The sequence below is a fragment of the Hyaloscypha bicolor genome (genome assembly GCF_002865645.1).
Source record: "Hyaloscypha bicolor E unplaced genomic scaffold K444scaffold_118, whole genome shotgun sequence".
NCBI classification, from domain to species: domain Eukaryota; kingdom Fungi; phylum Ascomycota; class Leotiomycetes; order Helotiales; family Hyaloscyphaceae; genus Hyaloscypha; species Hyaloscypha bicolor.
In genome coordinates this window covers 1,258,751-1,286,042 of record NW_020194620.1, presented here as the reverse complement: position 1 = coordinate 1,286,042, position 27,292 = coordinate 1,258,751, and the positions used below count along the sequence as shown (strand labels likewise).

Here is a 27,292-nt window from a genome sequence, read left to right as displayed (position 1 = left end):
TTACTTTACTTATCTAAAATAATAATACTAGTAAACTTAAATCTTATAGCTCTAGAATTCCGTTCGTATTTGCCTTTTTTTTTATACCTGAAATACTTTAGATCCCTAGCTTTTCTTAGTATTCTTATCTTATATCTTTTTTTTTAGGAATATCTATTATATTTATTTCTCTAGTTATTATTACTATATAGCTACCAGGTATTATTTCTGCTTTATTTTAGGCTTCTCTTATTCTAATAGCCCTATAACTATTTTCTTTTATATTTCCTTTTACTATAAGCTATATTACTTAACCTAACTACTTTTCTAGTAATACTTATATTATTATATAAGCTTAATAGGCTATAAATACAAGTATTATTTAGGCTACTATTTAGGCTATAGCTTCTTATACTAGTAATAGGCTACCTAAGGCCCTTTAAGATCTTATAAATTAAAATATAGCCGGATTTAGTCTTATAAAATTATAGACTATAATTTTATAACTAGTTCTTTATAAGTAAGTATTTAATAATATAAAGAATTAGAAAGCTAAGTAAAGAACTATTTAGCTTTCTAAAGAAATTAATAGTAAGTTTTCTTCTATTTTTTTTACTAGATTCTTTATATAAATTCTAATAGATATTTTTTAATAAGTAACTTTTAATTTGAAATAAATAATCGAGTTTTTTTTATTTTTTCTAATATAGTTTCTTAATAGCTATTTCCTTACTTCTTTTTCTATATTAGTAGACCTATTTACTATTATTAATTTATTAATAATATAAATAAACTAGTATTTTATACTAGTTCTAATAATAAAAAAGCTTAGGAACTTATAGTCTTACTAGGTTCTATTTAAACTATCTTTAATCTTTTCTGCTATAATATATATCTGGGCCCTAAAAATATCTGAATAATTTTCCTTATTTTATATTAGAATAAAACTTTATATAAAAATCTTTATCTTAAAATTACTTATAAAGAACTAGATAATATTTAGAAGATATAATAATTTAAGGAAATTAAATAATAGACTAAAAAGGCCTAGAGAGCCCAGAAAAGTATTATTTACTAGTATAGATATAAAACTTTAAAAGTAAGAAGAAATCTAATAAACCGGTAGGTAAATAAAGATATATATATAATTCTCTTTTTTAATTCTGGCTCTTACTTTTTATTTCTTCTATAAATTCTTTTTTGTTTTTAGGTTTAATTAACTTATATATACTAGAATTCCTCTTTATTTACTAATTTCTAGAAGCTATAAAATAATACGGAAAGTACTATAGAAAGTATTACTAAAGATAATTCTAATAGTAATAATAATAATATTAAAGCTATTAATAATAATAATAGTAATAGGCTATTAGATTTTTCTTTAATTTTACTATTTTTTCCTCTAATAAAAGAAACTATAATTAATCTTATAAACTATATAAATATTATTTTATAATAACTAGTATATTAAAGATATAAATATATTACCTTTTTTTTAATTAAATATAGAGAATTAATAAATATAATATTTTTAGCTTTATAAGTAAAACCTAAAATACTCGGGCTATTACTAGTACTTTACCTATTATACTAGATAAAAGTCTAATTATTATTATTAAATTCCCTAGACTAATTAATTTTACTTTCCCTAAATAAATCTATTATATAAGGTTTAATAAATTATATATAAATATTTACTAAGGTTAAGGTAATTAAGAAAAAATAGGCCTAATATCTAATATATTTTTTCTTATATCTTATAATTAACTTAGTACTATTTTAGGTCTTATTTCTTTACAAATATATATATTATAATATAGTAGGCTATATTCTCTAAAAATTATATTATTTTAATAGTTTTAAGATTTAGATTATATAATAAAGGCTATAGTCTTTTATATATAAACTTATAGAAATTATATAAGAAAGCTAGTTTTTCTATAGTTCTAGAGAATAATCCCTTATAAGTATTTAATTAATTAAGCTTTTATATACTATATACTATTTATATTTTATTATTTATATTTTTAATTTATTATTTTACTATTAAGTCACGTTTTATACTCTAATATACTTTATATGAGTTTTTGTTTTATTATAGTTTCTTTTTTATAATATATTTAGAATTTATAATTAATACTTTAAAGTAATATTTTTTAATTAGTTCTTATCTAATTTAAAAGTTAGGCTACTAAATTTAATACTTTTATAATATTTAAATTTACTTAAGTTTATAAAGTCTTATAATTATTAGAGCCTTTATAATTCTTTACTTTTTAAGTTTAATACCTAAATTATATTATATATTTTGCCTTTAATATAGAGAAGGCTTCTAAAAGTCTAGAATTATAAAGGGATCTTTATATTAAAAATATATTAAGGATATATTATATTATAATAATGAAATTATAGGTATTTATATATAAATATATAATATATTAGACTAGCTATACTAAAAACTATATTATATTTATATATAAAGTTACTAATTATTTTATATTAATACCGGACCTATATAGTCATATAACTTTATATAATTAGCTAGCTATAGAAAAGCCTTAAAGCCCGAAACTTATAAAGAATCTTAAGGGCTTTAAGGCTTCCGAACTATTACTAATATCTGGTACTTTTTAGGAAAAAAGTATAATATATTTTATAATAGGTAATCTATTATAAATTACTTAACTTTTAAGTTAAGCGGGAAACCTAAAGGCCAGGCTTATAATTTAAATCTTATTAAGGTTATTAAAGTCTTTACTAGCTAGTACTATAAAATTAATATTATTATAGGAATTCTATAAATTCTATTCTAATTTATCTAGAAAGTATATATAATATATTTTTTTATTTATTCTAATATTTATATATAATTTCTGAGAGCCAAACTATTACTTAAAAAAAAAGTAAGAAGGCTAGATTAATATTTTTAAAAACTAAGGCCTTAATAAATCTATTTAGAAAAGCTTACTAATTCTTCTAAAAATAACTTAAACTTTAATAGGCCAGAAAATTTTGAGTTTATTATATATTATAACTTATATAATTAGAAATAAGAACTTGAGTTTATTATATAAAATTACTTATATATAGAGATTTTTACTATAAATTTTTTATTTAAATTAATTAGTTAAATCTATTTTTAATACTAAGTTTTTATTAGAGTAACTTCCTGCTTTTAAAGACTTTAGATAAAGTAACTAATAAGTTTCTTAGCTATTAACTAAAACTTATTAACTAGAAAATCTATAAGTAGTAAATAAAATTATAAAATAAAATTTCTCTAATTATAATACTAAGATATTTTATTATAATATAAAGTAATTAGATATAGAAGCCCTATTAAATATAATATATCTCGAGCTATAAGTAATATCTCGTAAGATATAGAAAGTTTTAGTACTTAACTAATACTATAGTCTAGCCTAAAGGCATTTATTATTCTTTATATCTAATTTAATAGAAATAAGAAGTGCTTATATTTTAACTCGAGAAATAATTAGAACTTTTATATAAATTTAGGGTAGTAATTTGCTCTATAAAAAGAAAATAGACGAGAATTACTTATATTATATTAATTTTTAGGAAAAATTATAGTAAATATTATAACTTCTAGAATATTCTCGAGAAAGTTTTCCCGAACTAAAATAGGCTAGTTTATAATCTCAAAAGATCTATAGAAGTCTTATATATCCGAGAATATAAGTACTTAAAGTAAATATTATTTGAGTTCTAATTTATAATAAAAGAAAAGTAAAATATATAAAATAAAATATATAAAATAAAAGTAAAATAAAATACCCGGATATTTAATAAATAAAAAGCCTAACTATAAGTTATAAGAACTAGTACTAACTAGATATATATATAGTAATATTAAAGAAAAAATAAAGCAAGAAAAACTAAAAAATAAATTAGTATATATTCTATAAAAATAAACGGAAAGATATCTAAATAGCCTAAAAGCAAGAAGTATATATTAAAAAAATTAAGATTAGAGGAAGAAAGGCTATTTTCTATAAGAATAAGTTAGTATATATTTTAAGATAAAGAATAGAAGTACTTAGTAATAGCCTAAAGGCTTTTATAAATATTAAAAAAGGAGAGGAAATATTAAAATTCAGAGGAATCTAAATAGAAGTTAGCTTCTTTTTTAGAAGTTCGAGAAAAAGTATTTCTAAAGGGCCCGAAAGTATAAGAGATATTAGAAAAAAGATAAAGATATTAAAGTTTAAAGAGATTTAAATAGAAATTAGTTTCTTTTTTAGAAGTTCGAGAGAAAATACTTCTAAAGAGCCTAAAGATATAAGAGATATTAGAAAAGAAGAGAAGAAAATATTAAAGAAAGGAAAAAGAAATCTAAAATTTAGCTTTCTAAGAAATAAGTAAGTTAAAGACTTATAATATAGGAGTTCTAGATAAAAGTAATCCGGAAATAGTAATTAGATACTAGCTTTAGTATTATTAGTAGAAGTATTAAAGAAAAAGGAGTTCGAAGAAGAGTTTAGAGAAAAAGAGGAAGGTTATAAGATAATTAGATACTAGCTCTTAGTATTAATAGTAGAAGTATTAAAAAAAGAGAAGTTTAGAAAAGGAATTTAGAAAAGGAATTTAGAGAAGGGATTTAGAGAAGAAAAGAAAGGTTATAAAGTAGTTAGATACTAGCTTTTAGTATTAATAGAGGTATTAATAAAGGTATTAATAGAGAAGGTATTAGTAAAGAATAGAAGCTCTTAATATTAATAGTAAAATCGAAAATATATAGAAGAAGAATAAAGGTTTTAAAGTAAAGATAGAATAGAATTATAGTTTTATAGAAAATAAAAGTACTAGTATAAGATAGTTATATTATTATATAATTTCATATTTACTTTTATTATTTATTAAGGATATATATTTCTTAGGAAAAAGTATTATTTAGAATTCTTAAGCTTCTCTAATTTAATAACTATATATTTAAAAAAAAATAAGAAATAAATATAATTATATATATTAGAATAAAGGAATTCTTCTTATTTAAAAATTATAATTATAATATTACTAAATATAGAAATATAGAAGTTTATATAATAAGCTATATATAAAGATTTAAGGAAATTTAAATTACCTTAAATTATTTATAATTAGTAAAGTAAATTAGCTAATTATATAGGTTAAATATAGTTTAATTATTATTAGTATATCTTAGCTTTTATAAGTTAGTAAAAGAAAGAATATTTATATCTTTATTTTTATAATTATAGTACCTAAAATTATAATTTTTTAATATTTAAATATACTTAATTTAGGGCTATTAAATATTAATATTTTTATTTTTAGGTATTATTTATTATAAATTTATTCGGGTTTAAATAATTATATTAAATATATATTTTTATATCCCAAAAATAAATAATAAAGATATAATTATACTAGCTTTAATCTTAGCCTTAACCTTAATCTCCTTCTAAAAATAACTTTAATTCCGATATATAATACTATTATTAAAGCTTTTCTTTATTAAAGATATATTAAATATAGCTTTAAGTAATAGCTCTAGTAAAAGCAAAAGTAGTAATAAAAAAAATAAAGCTATAAATAAATAAAAAGATAATATTTATAATATATTTTCTAATAATCTAGATTTAGTTTATAATATTCTTTCTTATTAATATATTTAACTAATAAATCCCTCTATTTCTTAACTTCCTTCTTATATATAACTTCCTCTTTCTTCTTTTCCTCTTCCGTAATAATACTTTAATCTTCTTATATTATCTAATAATACTACTAAGGTAGTAAAGCAAATTAATAATAAGGCTAAAGTTAGAGAAATAGAGCTATATTAGGGCAGGAAGCTAAAGGAATTAGAGAAAAGCAAGGCAAATCTAGAGGCAAGCTTAGTATATACTTATAGAACCGAATTCTTTTAAACTTATATTACTTATAGTAATAAGAAGAGACCGAGAGGCCCTTTTAAATACTATATAGTTATAAAAGGCAAATTCAATAGCACTTATATAAATTATAGATATAATAATAATAGTAAAGTCTATACTTTCTATTAACTTAATACTAATTCTATTAAGTCTGGAAAGCCTTGCTCTATATCTATAAAACCCTTTATACTAAAGCCTCGACCGCTTATAAGATATAGAAAGCAAGTATAAAGACAGATATAAGGTCAGAAGGTAATAGGGAAGAAGGTTATAGTAGAGGAGGGTAAAGATACTAGAGGAGAAGGGGATAAAGAAGATATAGATAATTCGAGTAATATAGGTAGTACGGAGGATATAGAGAGTGAGGGAGATAGAGATGTGTCTCGTAATCTATGGGATTTGCCTTACGGACTATGCAAGCTAAGGGGGGGCTAGGAGTAGTCGAGAATAAGGCGTGTATGCTGTACTTTTTTTTTTTAGTGAGGTATGGGGGGGGGGGCGGGGTGCGGGCGCGAAAATCAAAAAATCAGAAAATCACTTTTCGCTTCTCGGTTTTGTCGACTAGCCCGCTAATGGCCTCAGTATGGTGGTCTACAAGGCATCCCGTGCTCGTTCACGAGCTGGCAGCAGAGCACCAGGAGGTGTCCTCGCTCTTGCAGTTGATGAGAACGTTCAGTACCTAGGTCAGTTCTTCTGTGCCCCTCCCACAGCATCAGCTGTGGTAGTCTGACCAACAGCAATGGCACTTGTCTGGTTCTTCTCCCCCTAACCCACTTGCTATGCTCCCTTTTGGCATCTACTCCGTCTTCCACGCCGTGACCTACACCAGCACAAACCTCATTCCCACTATCCAACCCAATACACGCAACCTGCCGCCCCCGTCGCAGGTGCCTCTACCTCTGTCAACCTACATACAAGCCCAACGCGATCGCTGACACCATTGGCAAGTTCGTCAAGGAATGCTATGACGCCTCCATGGGTCTTATTGCCATTCTCGAGAGTTTTCTCTGGGCAGTCTCCTTCTTTTCGCTGTGCCTCCAGCAGGGGGTTCCTAGATTTTGATTGCGATGTACAATGCTTCCTCCGTGCACGATTCGCTCAGAGCGCTTTTGTTTAGGGTCAATTCAGACAGCTTGAGGCGAGGATCGATAGTGTTGCTGGTGCTCGGTCTACGACTCTGCTGCTAGAGGTGGTGCCAGGACGTTCCATGATGCTACTGATGTTGGGAAGTACGTTGATGGGCCACCAGCTCAGAAGAAGGCTTCTTATATGCCTCGCCGCTAATCGCACTTCAATCTTCGATAGGGACAAATATGAGGAAGAACCTTGGTGGTGGAAGGGGAGGAATGAGAGAAACAGGGATAGGAAAGTTAGACAGATCGGTGTTTCGTGATAATGCATGGATCATTCCATCAATCATAGCGGTCTGGTTGTCCACTTTGCAGGGGATAGTATGGGATAGGGAGTAGTGGGGAGGGGGCGTGTATTCGTAGTGGTTTTCAGCAGCTTTTCCTTGTTACGTCTTATTCGTTGTGATTTGGGAGGTTGTTGTTATTGTGTGTGTAGTTGGTGAATGAATGAATGGAAAGTACACAATAGTGGGGCTAGGCTCTGCTTTGCTTGTGTGCGCGTGAATTGAGTCGAGCTTGTTCAAATTGGGCGTGGAAAAAAATCAGTTGTCTTTCCTTTTTAACCAGATTCACTCTATTTCTATGAATAGTTTCACTTTGAGGTTTAAAGTCCATACGGAATGTTATATTTTCAAGACTACCCCTTAGATTTGATTCCTTAAATATCCTTTCCAAGCTCGGAATCGCATTCTACCTTAATCAACCATCATATCCCTCTGGATTGGGAAAGAGCTTTCAATCTTATTAGCAAGATGCTCGCCCTGACACCTGCAAGCTAAGACCAGGACGTAGCTGACGGCCTTGAATTGGGCTAACGCCGCAAGACGAAGTGGTCGCAACGTCAATCGATGACGCAGTTCCGCCCATATAAGGTATGTTTCCTTGCGAACCAGGTGGAACACATCCGTTGCCTATAACTGCGTTGTTCACGTTGAGAACATTTATATTGCAGCCTGTCTGGGCAGCTACAACACCAGCTATTGCCAAGATATAGAAGAAGCGAGCCATGACTAATAAGATATTAACTTTATAATGTATTTAAATAGAAAGGAGGAAGTACGGACAGATAGACTGAATAAATTTCAACCCCTTTTATCTAACCAGACACCAAGTCTCAAAATCGAGATATGTCTGTCGCGTATTACAGAACTCGAGCATAGAAATGATTGCTTAGAAGAGTGTAGAGAAATAATATCTCGAATGAGATCTGCTAGAAGGAAGAAAAGAAAGAAAAGAAAAGAAAACGAGCACGGTATTTATACACACTGAGCTCTATTAAAAAGTGCACGATTCACCTAATTGTATGTCAGGACTTGCACCACAGCCCCTATATCCCAGCGGGATTGGTGCGTAACAGCCATACGGTTTTGTTGCAGCGATACGGTCTTATTGCAGCTAGTGTGTCAAATAAATAACTTAGATTAGATTAATAGCTATTAATTTAATTTCTTTATATATTAGTTAAATTAATTATAATTAATCTAATTAATATAATTAACGCGCATATGACCCTTTTACGTAATAAGGCTAGCCAGATCGAATAAAGCTTCCGCTAGCTTTTACTTACTTTTACTCTAGTATTATTTTATTATCTAATAAAAGTAGCCTTATACTAGTTCCTTTAATATAATAGAAAAAGCTCTTATTAATACTTTTTATAAAAGCTTTATATATTAGTAAATATTATAGAAGATAATAATTCTTTAACACCTAGAGGTTGCACATATTGGCATAGCCATTGCCAGGTATTCTCTGCATTCCAACGAGCCATCACCTGCCGTGGTTGTTGGATACCCAAACCAAGGCATGGAAGCTATTATAACAAAGGCGAGGACAGAGGACATATAAGTTCCTTACGCTGGTTCAAACTTCACGTAATGGTGGAATCTGTATTGCTAAACTTCTTGTCTGATGCAAACCTTATGACAGTGGCATCTTCTGCTAACAAGGGTTGATGCTCAGGGGCGTTCAGATTCATCGTTGAAACAGCGCTTCAATGGCAAAAACAGGGACCAGAACTTCGTGAATATTTGAGCGGCAACCTCGCAGAGTCGTGGTGTTGCTAAGCAATAAATGGCAAACCATAAAGAGATCGTTCATCAGGAAGGTTTCTTTCAAATGACCAAGGCTGGAGAACAAAGGGCTGCCTTGGAATTGGGCCACCCATCGAAAGAATAAAGTGCGCTGCATAGAAAGAATAAAGACTCTCACGATTTAACAAGGATCCAAGGCAAATGCCGAGAGGTACACATAAAAGAGAAACACAAGAAATCGCAAGCAACCAAAGGTTGAGTGTTGATATCTGCCATTTATTAATCTACTTACAGACCTAGGCCTTCGCCAGCAAGGGCCCCCGATCCGGCCCCATCTACGATATTCCTAACGCGGTGTTGGCTCGAGTCCAATAGGCAAGCCTGTCCGCCGTGGCGCCGGTCCCAACACATGACAGATAGGCAGCATATCCAGCTTGACCGCCTGCCTGAAGAGCAGGTCTCGTACTGGCGCACTGAGACGTGAGAAACCATACGGCGCTTGCCCAGCTGTAGTTGTCCGGCAGTACCAACGCCCTTATGGCATTCAGTTGATCGTCGCTTAAACTACTCGTAGAAGTCGCCGTCGTGATTGCGCTCAGTTTTGAGGCAAGCGCGGGAATTGACCGAGCATACATCAAGTTGTAGTTGGGCATCTGCATGTTCCGAGTCCCCTGTCCCGGTCTCCCCGGCGCTGGATAGTGATTTATGTTGTATTTGAAGTCTCCTGTCTCATAGGCGATCAAGGATAAAACCGCTGCGATTTCGGGAGGCGAAGTGATACCATAATCCATCATTGCTTTGATGAGAAAAGGGGCTGCGTCGGTGTTTGTAGCACACTCGTTTGCAGCCAAAGCACCAGCGCAGGACCCTGACTCTGGTGCGATGACGAGGAGCATGTTAGCTGCGGAGTTGCCAGCTTGTCGAGAGGAGAGAGGTGAAAATGACGTCGCAGGAATAGCGGAGGCGGACCCCATGGTGCCAAGAAATAGAAGGTATAACGTCGTAAATAACATTACGTGTGATTATTGAAGGATTTGGTTCGGAAAGGCAACGTGGGAGAGCAAGGGCTTCAAGATATGTAGCACAATAGTCTTGTTCTTTGAGGATTAAAGAGTGGCTGAGTAAGAGAATGAAGAACGATTTCACCACACATGGATGCTCGAATAATTAAATGGGTGTGAGTGGCCTTGCGCATTAATAAAGAACAGCATGAAGAGGCGGAGTGAATCATCAAGAGGAAACCCCTAGAGAGTGGATGGATTTGCAGGCTGCCTTTGCCACTGCTTTGGCAGGGTCACACTGTGGCCACAAAGACATGGCAAGAACCTGAAAGAAAGCGACCAATATAAAGAGGGAGATAGATGGCTTTGTTGAGAAGGTCGAAAGCTCGAGAAACGTTCATCCAATGGCTCTGTCGTGGAGTAGCTGCACTGAAGGCGGGTCGTTTCATGTGGCCGAGGGACGTGTTTCGACTAGACCGCTTTGGGATACTACATATTCACGTGATAACACCCCTTCGAGCCTCAAGTCGACTTCAAGGAACAAACTTGTTAGCCAAATTAAGCAAGTCGAAATTTGAATGGGGTGAAGTGCAGAGCAAGATATACAGTAGTACTGTCCGTTCCAATTTTGGCTGAGCTAAAGCCAATCTACCTCGCCTCCCTTCGAGTTGGAGAGCAGAACAATCTGACAATGAAGGGTGACGAAGAGTTCAAGCTTTTAGTACTTCTCAGTGGTAGGGGTGACTGTGTAAAAATAAGCAGGCGTGTTGCGCCATTAATCTGGACGGGAACAGCTTTTGATCAGAACTTGTCTAAGACAATGCGCGTTCACAAAGTCCAAGCTCACGCTCGTGGACCAAGTCTACCATGATAATCTTACCCTTGGCACTTCATGCCTCACCGTTAGCCCTCCTGGTCCTCGCTCTCGAATTCGTGTCCCTCGAGCGTTCCTCGAACTCGCCTCCACCGCCGAGGCCCGAGGTTGCGGTCTTGCAGCCGACCATCCACTTCCAGGTATAGAACGTTGAGTGCCAACCGGCAGCTTTCACACCATTTCACCACTCAACAAGCCTTCGTTCTCCCTCCAGATCTTGTCTCCATCCACACGCCTCCTCTCCTCCTCGGCTCTGTCGTTTTGCTCGATCACATCTTCAATATCAACCAGAGTGCCTGATTTGCCCTTCTCGATCTTGGGGGCTCCGATGAAATCGTCGAATATGGCGTCCTGCCCCCCCTTTCCCTCCGCCTTCTTCTGCAAAGCTTTTGCCCTTCTTGCCTCCCTCTCCATCCGTCGAAATTTTTCTTGCCATGGATTTGTGCCGTTCACTAAGACACTGGCGGCCCCGGAGTCAGCAATTTTCCACCTGGGAGCGGTTGAAGAGAAATACATACTAAGGGTTTTGTCCCGAATAACCTTGTATTACTACCCGCCGGATCTCTGGCATATTCAACAGAATATCGAAATTGGCCCTGACCTGCTCATATTCATGCAGCTCATAGTCTTTCAAACCTTGATTGCCCTGGTGATAGAGAAGTTAGCAACTTCCAGGCATCAATGGCATTTCTCTCTACGTACATCATGTGTCCACCATATTATGCGCAATTTACCAGGGGAATGGAACTTCGGGACTTCACCGGTGAAGGCAATCTTGAGGTTGGATTTGAGGGAAGACCAGTAGGAATAGAGGTAGGACTCCTGCTCTTCCGGATGCGAATCGAAGAATATAGTTGGGGAGCCGAAGTTGAGATTGGGTTCGTTGGACATCTTGGTCGCCGGGTTATAGCTAGCCATGAGGACGTGTCGAAGTCGTGGAGAATAAGCAAGAGGTGAGGAGGTGAAGAGATTCCTGGTGATCCGATAATCCGGTGACGTTCGGCTGCCCCGCTGATTGCGGCAGATTTACGGCAACGGCCGCTCGCTAATAATCGGCTCAGGGTATTCAGGGGTGCCAAGACGAGGACGAGATGTAATCTCACCAGGAGCGAAAAGTTTGGACAAAGTATGGCTGATTGAAGGTACGGGTATACTAAAAGCTTCAGTGCGCGATTTCTCATATCCGTCAATATGAATTCGGATATCTTCAAGATCCAGATCAATCGGTCCAGTCTTTATATTGCGTAACGACATAAATATTAGTTAGATGAGATTCTCATGAGATACTACCATGCTCCAAACGAAATCGTGTCTATGCATATCATCTCTTAATTCTTTCCAATAGGCTTCCTGGCCCACCCACTGACAACTCTCCATCCCGCGCCACATGCTCGACCCTCTTCAATGATGTCCTGAACGCCTTCCAGCTTGCCTTCGCTACCTACGGTCTGCACCTGGCACCTCAATAGCCACTTCTCCCATGCCCACCCACCGACAATTCCACATACACTCGCAGCATTTTCCGTGCTCCCTGACACCATAGCCTCCAGCTCCAATTTGACCTCAACTCCCAAGCTATCTCTGTTGACGACCTTTTCTTCGATCTTCGCTCCCATGGGCAAGAATAGCCAGGCCCTCTTGACGTTTACAAACCCAGCAGCTCTTATTCTTCCCAACCAGAGTTTGGTCGGGCACGGATCATACCCCAGAGTCTTCAAATTGAACCCAAACTCGACACTCTTCGCCAGACCCAATGGTCCAGCGTTCACGACGTCAGAATCCATGATGGAGAATTCCAAGTAACCTCCAGGCTTCAAAACTCGCATGCACTCCTTAAGACAAGCTTCCCATTCGTCCTGCCCATTCGGTGCCTGTTCGCGCAAGACAGTATAGATTTCCCGAGCAGAAATCAGGTCGAACTGGTTGTCCCCAAACGGCAGCTTGACTAGGCGGTCTACAGCAACCTGGCGGTGGTTTTTCGGACCCCGGATATTGGAATTAGAAAGTTGACGCAGAGCCTTCGTCGTAACGGTATACACCTTGGTATTCGGGTACTCGAGAGCGCAATGCCATGCCCAGTCACAAGTAGCCTGGCCTCCAAGATCCAAGATTCTGGCTCGATCTCTTGGCGTACCATCAAGCTTTGGTCCCATGGACGAAAGCCTGGCAAGGCGCTTAGCCACGGGTGCCGCAATCAACCGACCCCCATTCAGAAGCTTGATGGCCTTCACGTTCCAAGTTGCGGGAATCATTTGTTGGAGGGCCTCGTATTCTTTGTCACGCTTGAGCTTTTCGGGATCCTCGGGGGTAATCTCGTCGCCCCGAGCGACATTGGCTGACATACGGCGCTTGGCGCTCAGAGGGACGACGCTGAGTTGGTATTTACTCAGGAGCTGAGCGCGATGGGCATCGGAAAAGTTAACACGTAGGGATTGGACGGCCTCGAACCTGGGAATACGATGGACGAAGGTGTCCCGATATCGAGATCGAGCAATGTAGGCTTTGAACGCGCGGAGGTAGGCAGATTCCTGACGATCAAATTTTGGCAGTGGGCAAGCAATATTAGTGGATGTGGAGACAACTTCCGAGAAACGAACCGTCTTTCGTGGAGCTGACTCGGTTTCGATGGCTTCCTTCTGGCTCTTGGTGCTGGCTGCGCGTTGAAGCAGAGCAACCTCGTCGTCACGGTCTTCGGTCGGGTTGATAAGTTCGGCCAAGTATGAAGACTGAGCTGCCAGCCACATCCAAGTTCGGTCAAGGTTGACAACTGCTCCGTCATTCAGCTTCTCAGTATAGTTTGGGGTGTTGTCGGTCAAGATCTCATCAGGGATGACGTTTTCTCCCTCGAAGAGCTTAGGTGACTTGATGCCGGTCATCGTCTTGTCAGAGCTTTCGTGTCGCAACTCTGGACGGATTGTCATTTCAGGATGCAATTGGCTGAGATTAGGTCTGGCAGTAGGAAGGCCATCAGACATCGTTTCCGACATGTCTGGGACCTCCAAAATACGTTCCACGGGTTCATTACTAGACCATGGTGTCTTGTAGAAATGTTCGGCCGTGGTCGATGATGGGCACTTGGCTGATTCTGGAGTGCAGGCAACGAGATGCCAAGTATGTCGTGCTCCAGGTGACAGTGCTGAAAAGAAGCCGCCAGGAGATGGTATCTCGAGTCGGGTGAGACCAATCATGCATCGCTGTTGTTCTGGAGAAAGAACTACTGAGTTGTTGCGATGAATATTGGTCGTGAGAGGAGGAGGTCTCTGCTGCATCTCATGAACTGGTGACGTTTCCGGAGATACGTGAGTCAACTCAATAACTTGCTCCGTCTGCTGTTCGAACAAATCATCCCCCCCAGAAAGTGCTTGTAGAGTAGCCATGGCTGCTGGTTGCAGTTGAACGCCGCCACCCCAGTGGTCGCCATCCTCTTCGTCATTCCCGATGTTTGGTGTTGGCGGTGCAGACAAAGCTGCCATCTGGTCGGAAGAAAGACTTCCATCAAGAGAAGGTGGGGCAGAGCACGATGGAACTTCTTGGGATTGTAGATACGAAAATATTGCAGGCGACATGGGCACTTTCGGCGGAGGTGTGGGTGGTACGGAAGACGGAGATGTCATCAACTTGAATGCAGCAACACCAGGCCATGGGTCTCCACCAGATGGTATAAGGAGAGCAGGGAGAGCATTTCGAGTTGCTCTGCCTTCACCGGAGTCATCAGAAGATCTGTTCGACTTGTTTGCCCTGCGAGCACTGCCATTCCGCCGAATGCTGTTCTTCCTCCGGGAATCCTCGTCTGAAGACACATCGTACAGGTCGTCGAACTCGGTAGCATCCGTCGTGTAACTATCTCGTGTCCACGGAGCTGATGAGGCAGTGGGGGAGACGCTCTCGTCTTCTGAGGATGTCTCGGATTGGGGGATCGGCGCCGACATGAAGTGATTGCCTCGAGGGGTCGGAAAGTGTTCACTGAGAGGAGAAAGCCAGTTCGCCAGCTGCAGCTTCGGAGATCTCTCTCGACCTCTACGCACGTCTAGCGTCGAACCTCGTGCTGACTCCTCATCGTCTTCCATTATCGTATTAAGTGACCGACGCCGCCTGCAAGCCTGCTCAGGCGGCGGTGGACTATAAGTAGTAGCCGGTAAGAGATCTATAGAGCCCATTCTTGTTGACCTAGAAAACGCCATTTTCTAGAAACCCGCGTTCCTGACCGACGGGAGTATGTATATACGGACGACCAGCGTCACTCGAGTAGGGAAGGAAAAAATTATAAACGATAGTATGCTTCGATCAACGAAGACTTGAATAAAGGCACGACGACGACAGCGACAGCAAGAAGATGACAAGAAAGTAACTTGGGCCTGTTTCTCTGGGCAGCCAGAATGTTTATACGGGCCACCCGCGAGCGAGCGCGACGCTGCCACTGGCTGGGCGCCAACGTCAGACGTGGACATGGTTGTGGCTCACTGGCTATCGGGTCTCAATCTGGGCCTGCAGCCATGTATTGAGACAACGGCCCATGTGCGTCTTGACGCGCCGAACCCGCCCTCTGGGCGACGTTCGCGTGGGAGTAGCACCGTATCGAGATGGACGAGCAGCTGTTTATCATGCTCCGACGCAGTGCCTCTGCCGACGGCCAATGGAGGGGGCAAGCCAACTGCGATGCCAACCTCTGCTCCAGAATAATCAAAATAGCCAAAATTGGGCCGCAGAGGTGCTCGAATGGCGCGCGCGAGAAGATGAAGCTGTTCATGATAGGCGAGCCGTTCCACGAATCAGATGAGGGGGGTTCGCGCCGACCGCTCAGCGCTTACGGAGTAGTGGTTTTGACCGAATTCTCGCCGTGCAGAAGACACCAATCCGGTGGCAGTTGGGCATGCACGACGAGGCTGGTGGCGGGGCTCCTAATTGGAGCAAGACAATCCCGACAGGTCGGTGGAGGGAGTTCGATTGCGGACGCCAGCTCGAAATAGATTTGGACTGCAGAGAAACTTCGAAAACCTGGAATATTGAAGGTAAAAATAGAGCATCGCATCGGATTGTTGGAGATATCGTCTCACACAAGCGACGACGACAGATCCATGCGCGGTGGACTTGATCTGGAGACTGGAGACTGGAGACTGGAGACGTTGTTGAAAGAAAGGTGAGGAGGAGGCGTTCCGAGGATGGCGCAAGAATTGGCTTGGCCCCCAAAAGGAATTGGATTGCTAGGCGAGATTGGGCATGTCATGTGATAGATACACTTCCTTTTGCGCATAAGGGGAGGCACTCTTCTGAAGAACGTAGGCTCCTGGAGCCCACTTTGGGGCAGTGTCCCAGCCGCCCACGCGTGAGGTCTGCCAGATTTCCCGGTTGAGGGCGAGAGTGAGTAAAGCCACAACGCATGAGATTCATTTTGGCCCCCATGGCGTACCCCCTTGAAAATGAAAGTAACTTCGCAAAGTTCCCAAGCACTGCTGGAGAAGGAGGAGAGTTAGTCATATTGAAGCAAATTCTTGGAGATGTTTGCATGACTTCAGAAACTGACGGGCTACTGCCAGAAAGCACAGCCTCTTGGTTGCATTTGCGTGCTAAACAGTATTGTCGTGTTGTGGGCCTAGGCAGGCAATTTTTTCTGTTCGAGTGACAGAGTCCTGAGCTGAATCTCATATCGCGTGAGAAATCTACCAGTTAGCGTTAATTTTATGCATTCGCCCGAGTTTGGGTTCTCGAGTGATGTTGACAGCATGTTTCTATCTGACAACAGGCGCCGTTACTCCTTGCCCTACTTGTTGGCAATGCATCTCTCCGATAGTCGAGCCAAATTCTGCGTTGTCATTCTATCAGATGGTCATTCCTGTCACTTGGAAGTACCGCAGCCATGAGTGACATGTGGTTGTTTGCTATCGGCAGACAAACACTTGATAATCCATAACACAACTTCCACTGCTCAACCATTAACCCCAAGAGCTCACCGATATGCATTATATGCTCGGGCTGTCGATCCTCAGAGTCGAGGAGCAAATATTTTTTTCTCATCTTGGTTTTGCAATGACGGGCCAGAGCGAGACCTGGGGCCAGCCTAGAAAGTCGGGTTTTGGGAGACATACGAAGCAAGAAGCTCAGAGATTCCGATGGCCAGGCCCAAAGTTCATTAAGCGGCGTTTGCCCAGGTCCAGTTATCCCTATCCTTCTACCAGAGCAGTGCGCATGCTGCCAGCACCTCCCATCGGGAATTCGGGGCATGCCATCGTCAACACAGAAGAACCCCTGCGTTTGCAAACAATCCAGCAGCGACGCCACTCATCTGAGATGTTGGGGACGACGGTTGAGATTTCCAATCCGGGCAGTATCGTTCATTCTTACAACAATTCGGCACTTGCCCCTATGATGGAGCCACCTCCTCCACAGCTTCACAGCATGTCCGGAGACCACATGAACTTTCTAGAATTTGAATTCCAGACAGAATTCATCGCCCCAGCACAGATTCGACATTGGATGTCCGACGAAATCTTCCCTGTTCTTATCGAGCTGCCAGATATCTCTCCAGGCGAAGAGGAATCACGGATCATTCACGAGCTTGGAGCACTTTGGGACTTTCATCCTCTTCAATATCTCGACAACACATGCATACAACTAGCCTTGCGGGAACTCTCGTGGCTGCATGACGAAAAGTGGAGGCTCATCGAGCGACTCAATAACTGTCCATTCGAGCTCCGAGTCCTGAATGACATTGGCTGCCTCGACATCGATCGGCTCTCCATCACTGGTCTGCATGGCCACGAGCAACCCGCACGGCAACCTTTGACGACTCGCCCTGGAGCATACCATCTCGACGAGAATCAATCCATCGGAGGAAACAGGCCGCTTGAGGAGAAAAAATCCTCCAGGGCAAAGAGCCAACTTGACTGTTACAACAAGCGATGGAAGGAAATACAAGCACAGTCAGCGGAGGTATCGACTGCATTATCTCCGTCAGCGTCACCAGCGATACCATGGCCAAAAGCTTCCCCTCTCCACAGAAACCAATTCCAGGCCGGGCCCAATGCAGGAAACGCCACGGCGGAGACACTGTCCTGGAAATGGAGTACCCATGCGTTCTTTGTAGAAGCATTTGGTCTCCGCCCAATTGTCGAAACAGACGAGAACAACGAGACGATGTTTAGTTTCACAAGTGACCATGATGGGTGGAAGAGTGTTGAGAGATTGAAGGGGCTTCGTCGTCAGATGAAACTTGAGAAGGTGAGATGACACGAAGATAAAATGAAGGCGATTTTTGGTCCAGCTGCTGCCACACAGGAACGGGTCAAAGCCGTCTGGAGCGCTGTGATCAACTTGAGAGATCAGATTGGACAAGAACTGGAGGCTTTGCAGGACTTTGCAACGCTGTCATCAAATTGAGAGATGGGATTGAACGGGAGTTGGAGGCCTTGCAGAACTTTGACGCACAGTCTGTTACCGGCTCACTATTTCGTATTTATCACACAGTTTCTCTCATAAAACGAATGAACAGATCAACGATATGATTATGTATTCGGTTGACTCAATCTTGTCAACTCAACTGAGCTACTCTCATGGGAAGGCCCCATTTGGCTCCAGAACGAGCTCCCATGTTGAGCGACTCTCGCTTAAGCGCTGCCCAGCCCCCCTTTCTTTTGTGGCTGATTTGGATGAACCAGTTGATATTTCACGCCCACCAAAGTTGGCTCTTTCAACTGCACAGCCGAAGGCCAGAGAAGCAACCACATCTCGAATTTATCATAATGCTAAGATGCCGTATCATCCCCAGACCATGCAAACCCCTTTTGGTATTCCCAACCCATTGCCCAACCTGGTATGCTGTCATAATTCCCACATTACCGCAGCCTAGAAATCATTTACAGTTCCTCGCGCCCAGCTCCCATTAACCAGTCGCTAGCTTCCTTTCTCCGGGTCGGATAGGAAGAAATACATCTTCTACAAATAATGCAAATCCATGCTTCCTTGGCAAAACCCCTGTTTATCCATGACTTGTACAAAAAAAAAATTTAATACCTCCGCCGTCCTTATGATTTAATGGTAGAAAACATTAGTCGTGTCGTTCAAACATCAAAGTATGGGGCCCGTATTTTGTACTTCTATTGCAGCCGTTTTCGTTTTCTGTCTTCTTCCCTCAACTCCTCCTCATGCTCTTCGTCTCTTTCGGCTGTCTCTGCTGGATTCAGAATGTGGGCCATGCTACCTCTCCTGGTAGGTGGTCCGGAATTATCCTTGAATAGACCTGTAGTACCTTTCTCTCGGGAACCACCCCATGACCAGCTATTGAGATGGTCTACGGTGGCTCCATTCGAAAAAGGCGGTGTCGTTGGGCGGGAATTATCGGTGCGGCCTTGGGAGGAGGCTGTAGTAAGTGAATAGGAGCTGAAGCTGTCACGAATGCGCTGATCTTCGGTCATGATCACAGGACCCCTTTTGGGTGATGAAGGCCACTGCGACGATGACTGTCCAGAGCCAAAAGGAGACGAGTTTGCTTGCCAGCCGGGGACATTCCGGATATCGGCCGATGTATGACGGCGGGGGAGATTTGTGGGAGGTGATGCTACGGTTGAAAGAGGATGGGGAGGAGGGGGCGGTGGAGGAACCTGGCCTCGCAACGAGCTGGGTGATGATTGTGATGTGTTGGCTCCAATTGAGCCGTACCTGCGCGGGGTGATGGACAGATGCGATGGTACAGGCGGACGATAAAAGTTCTGTCGAGGGGCAACGCCCATAGTTGTTCCGCGACGAGGATCGTCCTGTGGCATTTGTCGTGGTGAGACAGGGGCATTGTCAAGCGACAGATTGGAGAAATAGGGCCGACTTCCGGAAAAGGGAGGCTCGGGTGGCTCATCCATTGATCTGATTACCTCTACCTGCCGTTGGATTTCGGTTTGCATATTTATTACTGTTGCTGAATTAGCAAATCTGAATACTATGTTCTCACTGTGCTTACCGTCTCGATGCAAAGGTGTCTCCGGGTTGGGTACAAGTGAAAGAATTGCCCGTGACATTTCGTGGTTCAGCTAGAGCCAATTAGCCCCCAAACGAATATGTGATCCACGCCAGAATATGTTGACGCAAACCGAAAGAAGGGAAGCTTACCTGGAGTGAGCGGGTCAAAGCCTCCATGACGACTTGATTCCTGACATGCATGAACTGAGAGTTATCCTCAGTCCTCTGGAGTCTAGCGTGCGTCTCGTATAAGGTGTGTTCAAGATTGGTGAGCCTTGATTCGGTCGATTCCTGCATTGAATGGATTGGCTCTGCTGGTGTTCCCGGCTGGGAAAGTGGGAGCTTCGGCGCGGAATAAGAATCTCTGTGAACCAGAGCGTGTCTTGATGCGCGGCGTTTAATCTCTCGAAGCCCAACAAGATCTCCTCGTTTGAAATTGCCATTGCCATGCTTGAATTCCCACAGTGGAGACTCTGGCGAACCAGTGTGGAAGACATCGCTGACTGCGCAAATTTTAGCAGCAGATCTTCAGGTGACTGTGGCTGGTGATACAAACCTTTGTGGAATCCATACATATTCAATTGTCGTACAAATGACGAAATATTTGTGTGCTTGAAATATTGCCTATGGTGTGTAAGCCAGCATCCGGAAATTGGAAGGTCTGAACCAACGAGAGAACTTTTGAGAAATCATTAGATGGCGACATGACGAAACTCTCGGCCGAGTTTGACCAAGATATCAGGTGTTGAATGCTTTGATCTTCCAACATACTGTAACACCATTAGCCAAAGCCTGCATAGGTGTGACCAGATGGACGCCTACTTGTACAGCTTGTGAATAAAGGCAGTCTGTACAACTTTTGGTTGTTGGGCACCCGCTGCTGCGGCAGCGGCAGCATTGGGTCCAGCCAGACTGCCAGAATGTGGTTGATCTCCCATCACCATCTGATCATGTACGCCGTTTGTCTCGGAGTCTGGGCTGGTTCGCGCCGGGGGGGCCATCATGGCGGATGCTGGAGGCGTGACCTCCATTGGATCTCCAGGAGAAGGAGCAGAGGTTTGGATGACTGGAGGGTGGAGGATGGGGACGGTTCGAGCAGTCGTTTGGCCTGGGTCTGAATCGCTCATGAAGGGACTCCGTTGCGCACTCTCGTCCGTTAAATCCATGGTCGGGTCACCTGTACAATGTTAGAAAGGTCGGGGTCCAGCTGGAATGGAAGGCTGCGCATCGATTGACGTGCGAGGAAAGAGAACAGACCTCATTGCATCTAAATTGATAGCTCTCAAATGTCGCGACGGGTGGTGATGGGGGAGGGGGGAAGGAGAGCTTCTTTCTTTGCCGGAACTTAACCTTATGCAGCCAGCCGAGAGCTTCCTTCGAGCCGCGCTGGCATTCAGCCTCGTTGGGATCCGCGTAGAGCTGGGCGACTGGAAGAAGGAGTGATCCGACTGCAATGGAAGGGTGCGCGAGCCGGTGGGGAGGTGGCTTGTCGAGGTTGAGGTTGAGGTGAAGTGTAATCTGGATCTGAAGGGGGGGGCGTAGAGTAGATAGATTATCGGATTTACGAGTGCGGTGGGTTTGGGGAGAGCGGGCCAGATTATAGCGTCAGTGCAGCGCACGAGAGTCCACCCCGGCAGTGGGCACTAGCCGAATAGGGGCAAATCGAGGGAAAGCCAGTGCTCACGAAAAGGGGGGAGCGACGCGATGGGGACAGTGGACAGTGGACTGTGGACTGACTGTGAACCGCGGACGGTGAGCCGTGACGAGGTGCTAATGGGAGGTGAATTCGAGGTTGCCGCCAATACAGTAGTGCAGTGCAGCGCAGCGTAGTGCAGCGCAGTGCAAGCGGTGGGCGAGGACAAAGATCTTGAGCGAGAGGCAATTACAGTATCATGCAGGTAGGTCTATCAGAGGAGGAAGAGGGATTGGGTGGTCAGGGGAAACGGCAAGGTAGGCAAATCAGGTCGAGCCCGACCCGGGCAGCTCGTGAAGTACATGTTCGTGTTCCTGTCCCTGTTCCTCGCGCGCTCTGGAGCACAAGGTTTGTGGCAAAGTTCCAGTTCTATGATTCTATCAAACCCGAGAGAGCTCCCACACAACAATGCAAGTCAGGATGTGAACGTGAATGAAGCAAAGCCACGCCCTGCCTGCCAGCCTGCCAGCCTGCCAGCCAACCAGCTAGACAGCACCGGCTGCAGACCACGGACGCGGTTAAACGTCGAGAATGGGCCATGCGCGTGCGGAGAATGAGATGTTGTGGAGAACACTCCCCCCACCCCCCCCCCCCCCCCCCCCCCCCCCCCTCTCCCCCTTACAAACCTCGCCCCCTGAGAGGTTACGGCGGTAACATCTGAAACCGCCCTTTCATACATAACGTGCTGGAAAAGCTGCAGCATTTCGTAGTTCTAGAGCCTCAAAATAGAATGCCCCAGACTGCGCCACGGCTCTCTTCGACCTGCCTGTCCTGTCACATTCGCGAGGAGTACTGTATTTGCATCGCCGCAGAGGCCATCGTTCTTCGACGTGTAGAGAAGCAGAGAAGGGGTCCTGCATGCCATTTTCATGTCATTATCCCAGCCGCGCTCGTCGCGGGGGAGGCGCAAAGACCTCCCCGGGAAGAGAAAAAGCACTGTTCGTACTGTAGCCACACTCCCGGCAGAGCTCTTGTATGGGTTGACGAAGCTCCCTTCCTCGAAGCCAGCGTTGCCACTCTCGACTCGCCACCGCCTGCTGTGTCCAGTCCTTCCAGTCCTTCCATCTTACGGCCCGATGTTTCACTTTTCACAGCTGAAGACAGAAGGAGGAAACGCAAGGAAGTCTGCGAGAAGAGTGCGTGCATGGTTTTGGCTTGGCTTGGCTGGCTCGTTACCACAGCCGAAGGCTTCGAGGTATATCAGCGCTCTTATAGACGTCCCACATCAGTTCCATCCAGAAATTTGCGGGAACATTTGTCGATCATTCCACTGCTGGAGCAGTGGAGTGCCGCGGTCCCTTGTGGTTGGCGGTGGGAGCTCAAGGGGGAACGGAGAGAAGTCGAGAAGCGCCCTGCGTTGCGCTGCCTGGTACCTACCAAGTAGACGGGTAAAAGGCGGGTTGAGACTTGAAAGGTCCTAGTGGCCTAAGGCCTTCCACATCGGGGACCCCTATGCATCCGGCACCTGGGCGTGGGCGTGGGCGTGGGCGTGGGCGTGTTCGTCCGACCTTCTTAATAAACGACGACATCCCGGGAGAAGCGTGGCAGCGACGGCGGCGGCAGCGGCAGCTTGACAACCCTTCGGCAGGCCAGGCAAATGAATATCCCGACTCCCGCACAGCCAGTCATTTCGGCTTCCAGGCTCGGCTTTTCGCGGCGCTGGCTGGCTCGCGTATCTTGCTGGCCTCGCCGTGCGTAATCGCCTCTCACCTCGCCTCTCGCGTCTTGACTCCTGCGTCTTCACACTCGAACCAGGGCAATGGGGAGGCTAGCCCAAACCCTGGACTCGCTGCGTCTGCAGGACGGACAACCCGACGTTGAAGCTCGAAGCAGAGAGTACGTCATGTTTTCGTTTGTTCCCTCTGTTTGTTGGTTTAGCTTTCACCCAGGTGCTTGCTCCACTGCGGGGAGAACCATGGGTTACGTCCTGTCTAGTAGTCTTGAAAGTATTGGGAACAAACATGGAAAGTGATAATATCCCAGTTCTCAGTGGGACACTGGGCTCTTGCTGTTCACATTTTGCGGGGGAATGCTGTAGGAACCAAGGCTATTTCATTCCTTCCAAAAACCCAGTCACCGCACTCTACTTCTCTGAATTGTCGAAGTACAGATATTCATGAAGTGCCTGTCTGACCTCGTCCTAGATTGGACAGCTTGTTGCGGCACCTGACTTCTTCTGAGATTCGCCGTCTGAAAATCGAGCTAAACACCTCCTCGAACGACATATGCTTGGAGCTCCCACTAGAGCTCCTTCTTTGTATTACACAGCATCTCGACCTGGAAGAGGTAGTTTCACTACGTTCTGTATCTCGCAAATGGAACGAGACATTTTCCAGCGCCGAATTCTGTCTTGGGATAATAAAAAGGCACTTCCGACCCATTTGGGAGGAGCATTACAATTTAAATACCGACCGGAAACTTCTCGAGAAAGAATCTCTCATGAAATGGCTACCTGGAGCGATAAGAAACAGGATCAGGAGGCAACATGGTCGATATCAATCAATGTCGATCTTGCCTCGAGACGGCCGTATGACCTCGGACTGGTCCGACTGGCAGTACAAAAATGGAAGGATAGCCTACAGAGTCAGTCGCAGCGCCATATCTGTGAGAGATATTCGGACAAATTTGACAGCCACATATATGGACGGGAATCGACTGAATTTGGAAAGCTGGCACCTCTCTGATGAGGTTTTATTGGCTGCGAAGAAAGGCCCGTGAGTTCTGTGCTCAAAACAAGTTAAGGCACTAAACTGACAACTGATAGCATTTCTCTCAGCGCATGGCCGTTAGCTTATCCCCAGACTATGAGTCACGGCAGCATAAGGCTTCCAGCACCAGCTGTACGGATTTCAGCTCACAAGAATCAGGTAGGCATTGTTACCACAGCACACCAGGTCCTCATTTGGTCCATTGGAGGGGCTTTGATATCAGTGGATACTTCAGCAGTACACGAATACCTCCCAGGCTTCACCATAAGACAAGGATTGGTTGTGCTTCATCCGCTCGAGCAGAGTTGTTTCTATGTCATCTACGAGGCTTGGCCAAAGCATTTCACTAGCACCAATGTGCATACGCGCAGAGTCGTTGCACAAGAGTTCATGGGAGGAAAGCCAACCAAGATCAAATTACTAGATCTACATCTATCCAGAGCCGAATCACTCGATCTCACGGGACCTCTTCACGACGGCGTTGTCGGAATCCACAAGAGCTTCCAAGCGCAACTTTCGACAACATCCGAATCGGATACCGGTGAATACCAAAGAAACGGCAGATCAGGGCAGACCGAAACAAATGACATCCACCCTACAGTTTTCACGATGGCGACCTTCGATATCTACCAGGGCAGATTTGCCCTGGAGGATTACTGCGTATCACATCACCATTCCGAGGAATTTCTGAGGTCGGCGTTCTATTGGCGAAATCAGGTATTTGTACCGGTATATGGAAAGCCCTCAGAAGCCAAGAACCCAGTTGAACGTAAGTGATTTAAGGTTACACTGGACAGTGCATTAATCCATGGTATCCCCACGGAGCGCTTCCACCTGTTTTCCTCTTGCTTAGAGCTCGAGTCAAAGATTGTCTGCTGACCTCACTCGGGAACCTCAGAGAATTCGCTGATCGCCATAAATCAACGAAAACCCTACACCGGTCGACAAAGCATACCGTGTTACGGGTTCCAAGGCAGTCCGCTCCATCTTATCCCAGCCGGCAGCCATAGTGATATTGCATATTACTGGACCGGAAACGTAGACTACGCAGTAGGCGATGAAGAGATCGATCACATTTATGACGTGGGAAGTGGTATTCCCAATATTATCCAGAGAGACGATGACTTTGTCGTTCTTATGAATTGGGGTGGATGGACTGTATGGTGTTTTGACAAGGGGAGGGGTGCAGCTGCCCGGAGTGACCTTGTTGAGATTGCAACCACCACCTCTCCTAGTACTTCGTATAGGAGATAAGCTCAGCAGTTTATACGCCCATCTACGATCTCCAGGCGGCGTGCTCGAGTCAACCTCGGAAAGCTCCGACACGCAGGTGCGAACGGATCGATCGCGGCCAAACGGTAATGAGACGCAATTCCCAAACTAGACTGCCACTGCAGTGGCAGCCTTTTATTTCACTAATTCTTATTACTCTAAAGACATCTTTCCACCCTACTTGCTTCCCCTAAGCACCCACAGCCTTTAAGCTCTTCACTAGATCCACAATACTCTTCTCCAGCGGCGTAAACTCGATGCCCAGCACATTCTTCACCCGACTATTATCATACTTATAAAGCCCCGCCTGGTCTCCTTCAGGGTAACCCCCGCCCTTGACGTCCTTCCCCGGCAGCTTCTCCTCATACTCCGGGAAGTTCTTCCGGATAATCTCCACAACCTCCTTATTGCTGAAATACCCAGCAGTGATGAAGAACCGCTTATCAGCCGCCTCAGGAACCTCAATTGCCTTCACGTGAGCCAGCGCAAGATCTCGCACATCAACCCAGATGAACGTCCCTGTATCAGGAATCTCCTTCTTAACCTGCCCAGTGATGAAGTTGCGGACTCGCTGGTTAGAGGTGTTCAATGCATCGAGACTGTTCAGATAGTGCACGATAGGGCCGAAGACGAGGGGAGGACACATGGTGGAGATGGCGAAGTTCGGTTTCTCGTTCTTGACGAATTCCCAGGCGGCCCTTTCGGCGAAGGTCTTGGAGGCGCGGTAGCCGTTCGCCGGGTTCTGCACTGCTTCTTCCATGGTCACGGGGTTCCAGTCGAGTTCTGAGTCTGGGGGTTGTTAGCAAAGAAGGCAGGGAGGGTAGGGGAGGGGATGATTACAGGTGTGTTCGGGCCACGACGGTCCTTTTGAAGCAGTGAGAATAGATGCGAAGGATGAGGTAATGACGACTCTCTTCACGGAGGGTGCGTTCTTTTTAATGGCCTTTAAGATGCCAGTTGTACCGATCACAGCTGGATCAATGAGATCCTTTTGTGTATCGGTCACACTACAAAGGCTCCAGGTCAGTCTTGAACCAGTGAACATATGGAAGATGGAAATCAAGCGGAGAGTATCTGCCCACGTGACAAGAACAGGTCCTTCTAGCCAGAGAAATAGAACTCACTTGAAATGAAACGGACTAGCAGTGTGAAGGACTGCCTCCAACCCCTCAACCTTCACGGCTTCATCGAAAGCGCCTTCTTTGGCAATATCCTCGACAATAACGAAGTCAAGCTTTGACTTTGGCGTATCGGGATATGCCTCACGGATCTTACTGGCTTTCTCCTCAGAGCGAACAGTGGTTACAACCGAATGTCCATGATTGAGGAGCACATCGAGGATGTGAGCAGCGATGAACCCTGAGCCTCCTGTAGTTTTGGTCAGTCAATAGTGGGGTAATTTTCCTGCTGAACTTGCCTGTAAGAAGTACTTTCGTCATGATTGCGGGCCGTGATCTTCGTCCGTTCAAAATCAATCTCTCGAGTGAAAATCGGGATGGTTGAAGATTAAGAATCTGTGGTTGAGGTGGTTTAGACTTTATAGGGTTGTTGAAGATTTGAGATTTATGGCGGAGGCCGCAAAAAACGTCATCCAGACCTCTCCATTGCATCCAACAGTGGCGCCTCCTACCATGACTTTAACCCAAAATTAAGTCGGGGCGAATCACAGCCATGGCCCCACTCCAGCTTTCCTTCCTTTGCCCATGCCGGTAAAGACCAGGATCCATTATCCAGTTGCTAGGGC

General features: G+C 43.5%; 9 protein-coding genes across 9 annotated transcripts; 3 read left to right on the top strand and 6 right to left on the bottom strand.

Moving 5' to 3' along the window:
- Nucleotides 1-7,667: 7,667 nt before the first annotated feature.
- Nucleotides 7,668-8,213, bottom strand: K444DRAFT_616252 (uncharacterized protein). Its single transcript, XM_024880889.1, has 2 exons — nt 8,089-8,213; nt 7,668-8,034 (listed from the first exon to the last, which is right to left on the bottom strand). Exon 2 carries the CDS (start codon nt 8,030-8,032, stop codon nt 7,769-7,771), a length of 264 nt encoding a protein of 87 aa, XP_024733324.1. The 5' UTR covers nt 8,033-8,034; nt 8,089-8,213; the 3' UTR covers nt 7,668-7,768.
- Nucleotides 8,214-9,181: 968 nt separating this feature from the next.
- Nucleotides 9,182-10,454, bottom strand: K444DRAFT_616251 (uncharacterized protein). Its single transcript, XM_024880888.1, has one exon. The coding sequence runs from the start codon at nt 10,029-10,031 to the stop codon at nt 9,393-9,395; it is 639 nt and encodes a 212-aa protein (XP_024733323.1). The 5' UTR covers nt 10,032-10,454; the 3' UTR covers nt 9,182-9,392.
- A 649-nt stretch (nt 10,455-11,103) lies between these two features.
- On the bottom strand, nt 11,104-11,823 carry K444DRAFT_536372 (uncharacterized protein; the record flags this gene model as incomplete). The annotated part of the gene is made up of 3 exons (XM_024875369.1): nt 11,104-11,392; nt 11,451-11,578; nt 11,635-11,823. 3 exons carry the CDS (start codon nt 11,821-11,823, stop codon nt 11,104-11,106), a joined length of 606 nt encoding a protein of 201 aa, XP_024733322.1.
- A 437-nt stretch (nt 11,824-12,260) lies between these two features.
- Nucleotides 12,261-15,089, bottom strand: K444DRAFT_535454 (uncharacterized protein; the record flags this gene model as incomplete). Its single annotated transcript, XM_024875287.1, has 1 exon — nt 12,261-15,089. The coding sequence occupies one exon, from the start codon at nt 15,087-15,089 to the stop codon at nt 12,261-12,263; it is 2,829 nt and encodes a 942-aa protein (XP_024733321.1).
- A 2,290-nt stretch (nt 15,090-17,379) lies between these two features.
- On the top strand, nt 17,380-18,416 carry K444DRAFT_616248 (uncharacterized protein; the record flags this gene model as incomplete). The annotated part of the gene is made up of 1 exon (XM_024880887.1): nt 17,380-18,416. A coding segment is annotated over exon 1 (748 nt), but the record flags the coding sequence as incomplete, so codon positions are not given.
- A 451-nt stretch (nt 18,417-18,867) lies between these two features.
- On the bottom strand, nt 18,868-21,053 carry K444DRAFT_693851 (uncharacterized protein). Its single transcript, XM_024887847.1, has 5 exons — nt 20,698-21,053; nt 20,547-20,645; nt 20,026-20,374; nt 19,877-19,946; nt 18,868-19,828 (listed from the first exon to the last, which is right to left on the bottom strand). Exons 1-5 carry the CDS (start codon nt 21,039-21,041, stop codon nt 19,023-19,025), a joined length of 1,668 nt encoding a protein of 555 aa, XP_024733319.1. The 5' UTR covers nt 21,042-21,053; the 3' UTR covers nt 18,868-19,022.
- A 1,111-nt stretch (nt 21,054-22,164) lies between these two features.
- On the top strand, nt 22,165-23,343 carry K444DRAFT_63375 (uncharacterized protein). The gene has a single exon (XM_024883657.1). It carries the CDS (start codon nt 22,299-22,301, stop codon nt 22,950-22,952), a length of 654 nt encoding a protein of 217 aa, XP_024733318.1. The 5' UTR covers nt 22,165-22,298; the 3' UTR covers nt 22,953-23,343.
- Nucleotides 23,141-25,629, top strand: K444DRAFT_63340 (uncharacterized protein). The gene is made up of 4 exons (XM_024883604.1): nt 23,141-23,404; nt 23,713-24,282; nt 24,333-25,045; nt 25,175-25,629. Exons 1-4 carry the CDS (start codon nt 23,328-23,330, stop codon nt 25,528-25,530), a joined length of 1,716 nt encoding a protein of 571 aa, XP_024733317.1. The 5' UTR covers nt 23,141-23,327; the 3' UTR covers nt 25,531-25,629.
- A 109-nt stretch (nt 25,630-25,738) lies between these two features.
- Nucleotides 25,739-26,987, bottom strand: K444DRAFT_645136 (putative NADPH-dependent methylglyoxal reductase GRP2; the record flags this gene model as incomplete). Its single annotated transcript, XM_024885053.1, has 4 exons — nt 25,739-26,337; nt 26,389-26,555; nt 26,673-26,916; nt 26,966-26,987. 4 exons carry the CDS (start codon nt 26,985-26,987, stop codon nt 25,739-25,741), a joined length of 1,032 nt encoding a protein of 343 aa, XP_024733316.1.
- Between the last annotated feature and the right edge of the window lie 305 nt (nt 26,988-27,292).

Coding starts and splice junctions, on each gene's coding strand:
- K444DRAFT_63375 (XM_024883657.1), top strand. CDS start 22,299: ATGCCCCAGACTGCGCCACGGCTCTCTTCGACCTGCCTGTCCTGTCAC.
- K444DRAFT_616252 (XM_024880889.1), bottom strand. CDS start 8,032: ATGGCTCGCTTCTTCTATATCTTGGCAATAGCTGGTGTTGTAGCTGCC.
- K444DRAFT_693851 (XM_024887847.1), bottom strand. CDS start 21,041: ATGGATTTAACGGACGAGAGTGCGCAACGGAGTCCCTTCATGAGCGAT. Junction 20,375..20,546: donor GATTTCTCAAAAGTTCTCTC/GTTGGTTCAGAC, acceptor TTGCGCAGTCAG/CGATGTCTTCCACACTGGTT. Junction 19,947..20,025: donor CTTTGACCCGCTCACTCCAG/GTAAGCTTCCCT, acceptor AATTGGCTCTAG/CTGAACCACGAAATGTCACG.
- K444DRAFT_616251 (XM_024880888.1), bottom strand. CDS start 10,031: ATGGGGTCCGCCTCCGCTATTCCTGCGACGTCATTTTCACCTCTCTCC.
- K444DRAFT_63340 (XM_024883604.1), top strand. CDS start 23,328: ATGGGGAGGCTAGCCCAAACCCTGGACTCGCTGCGTCTGCAGGACGGA. Junction 24,283..24,332: donor TTGGCTGCGAAGAAAGGCCC/GTGAGTTCTGTG, acceptor GACAACTGATAG/CATTTCTCTCAGCGCATGGC. Junction 25,046..25,174: donor AGCCAAGAACCCAGTTGAAC/GTAAGTGATTTA, acceptor CGGGAACCTCAG/AGAATTCGCTGATCGCCATA.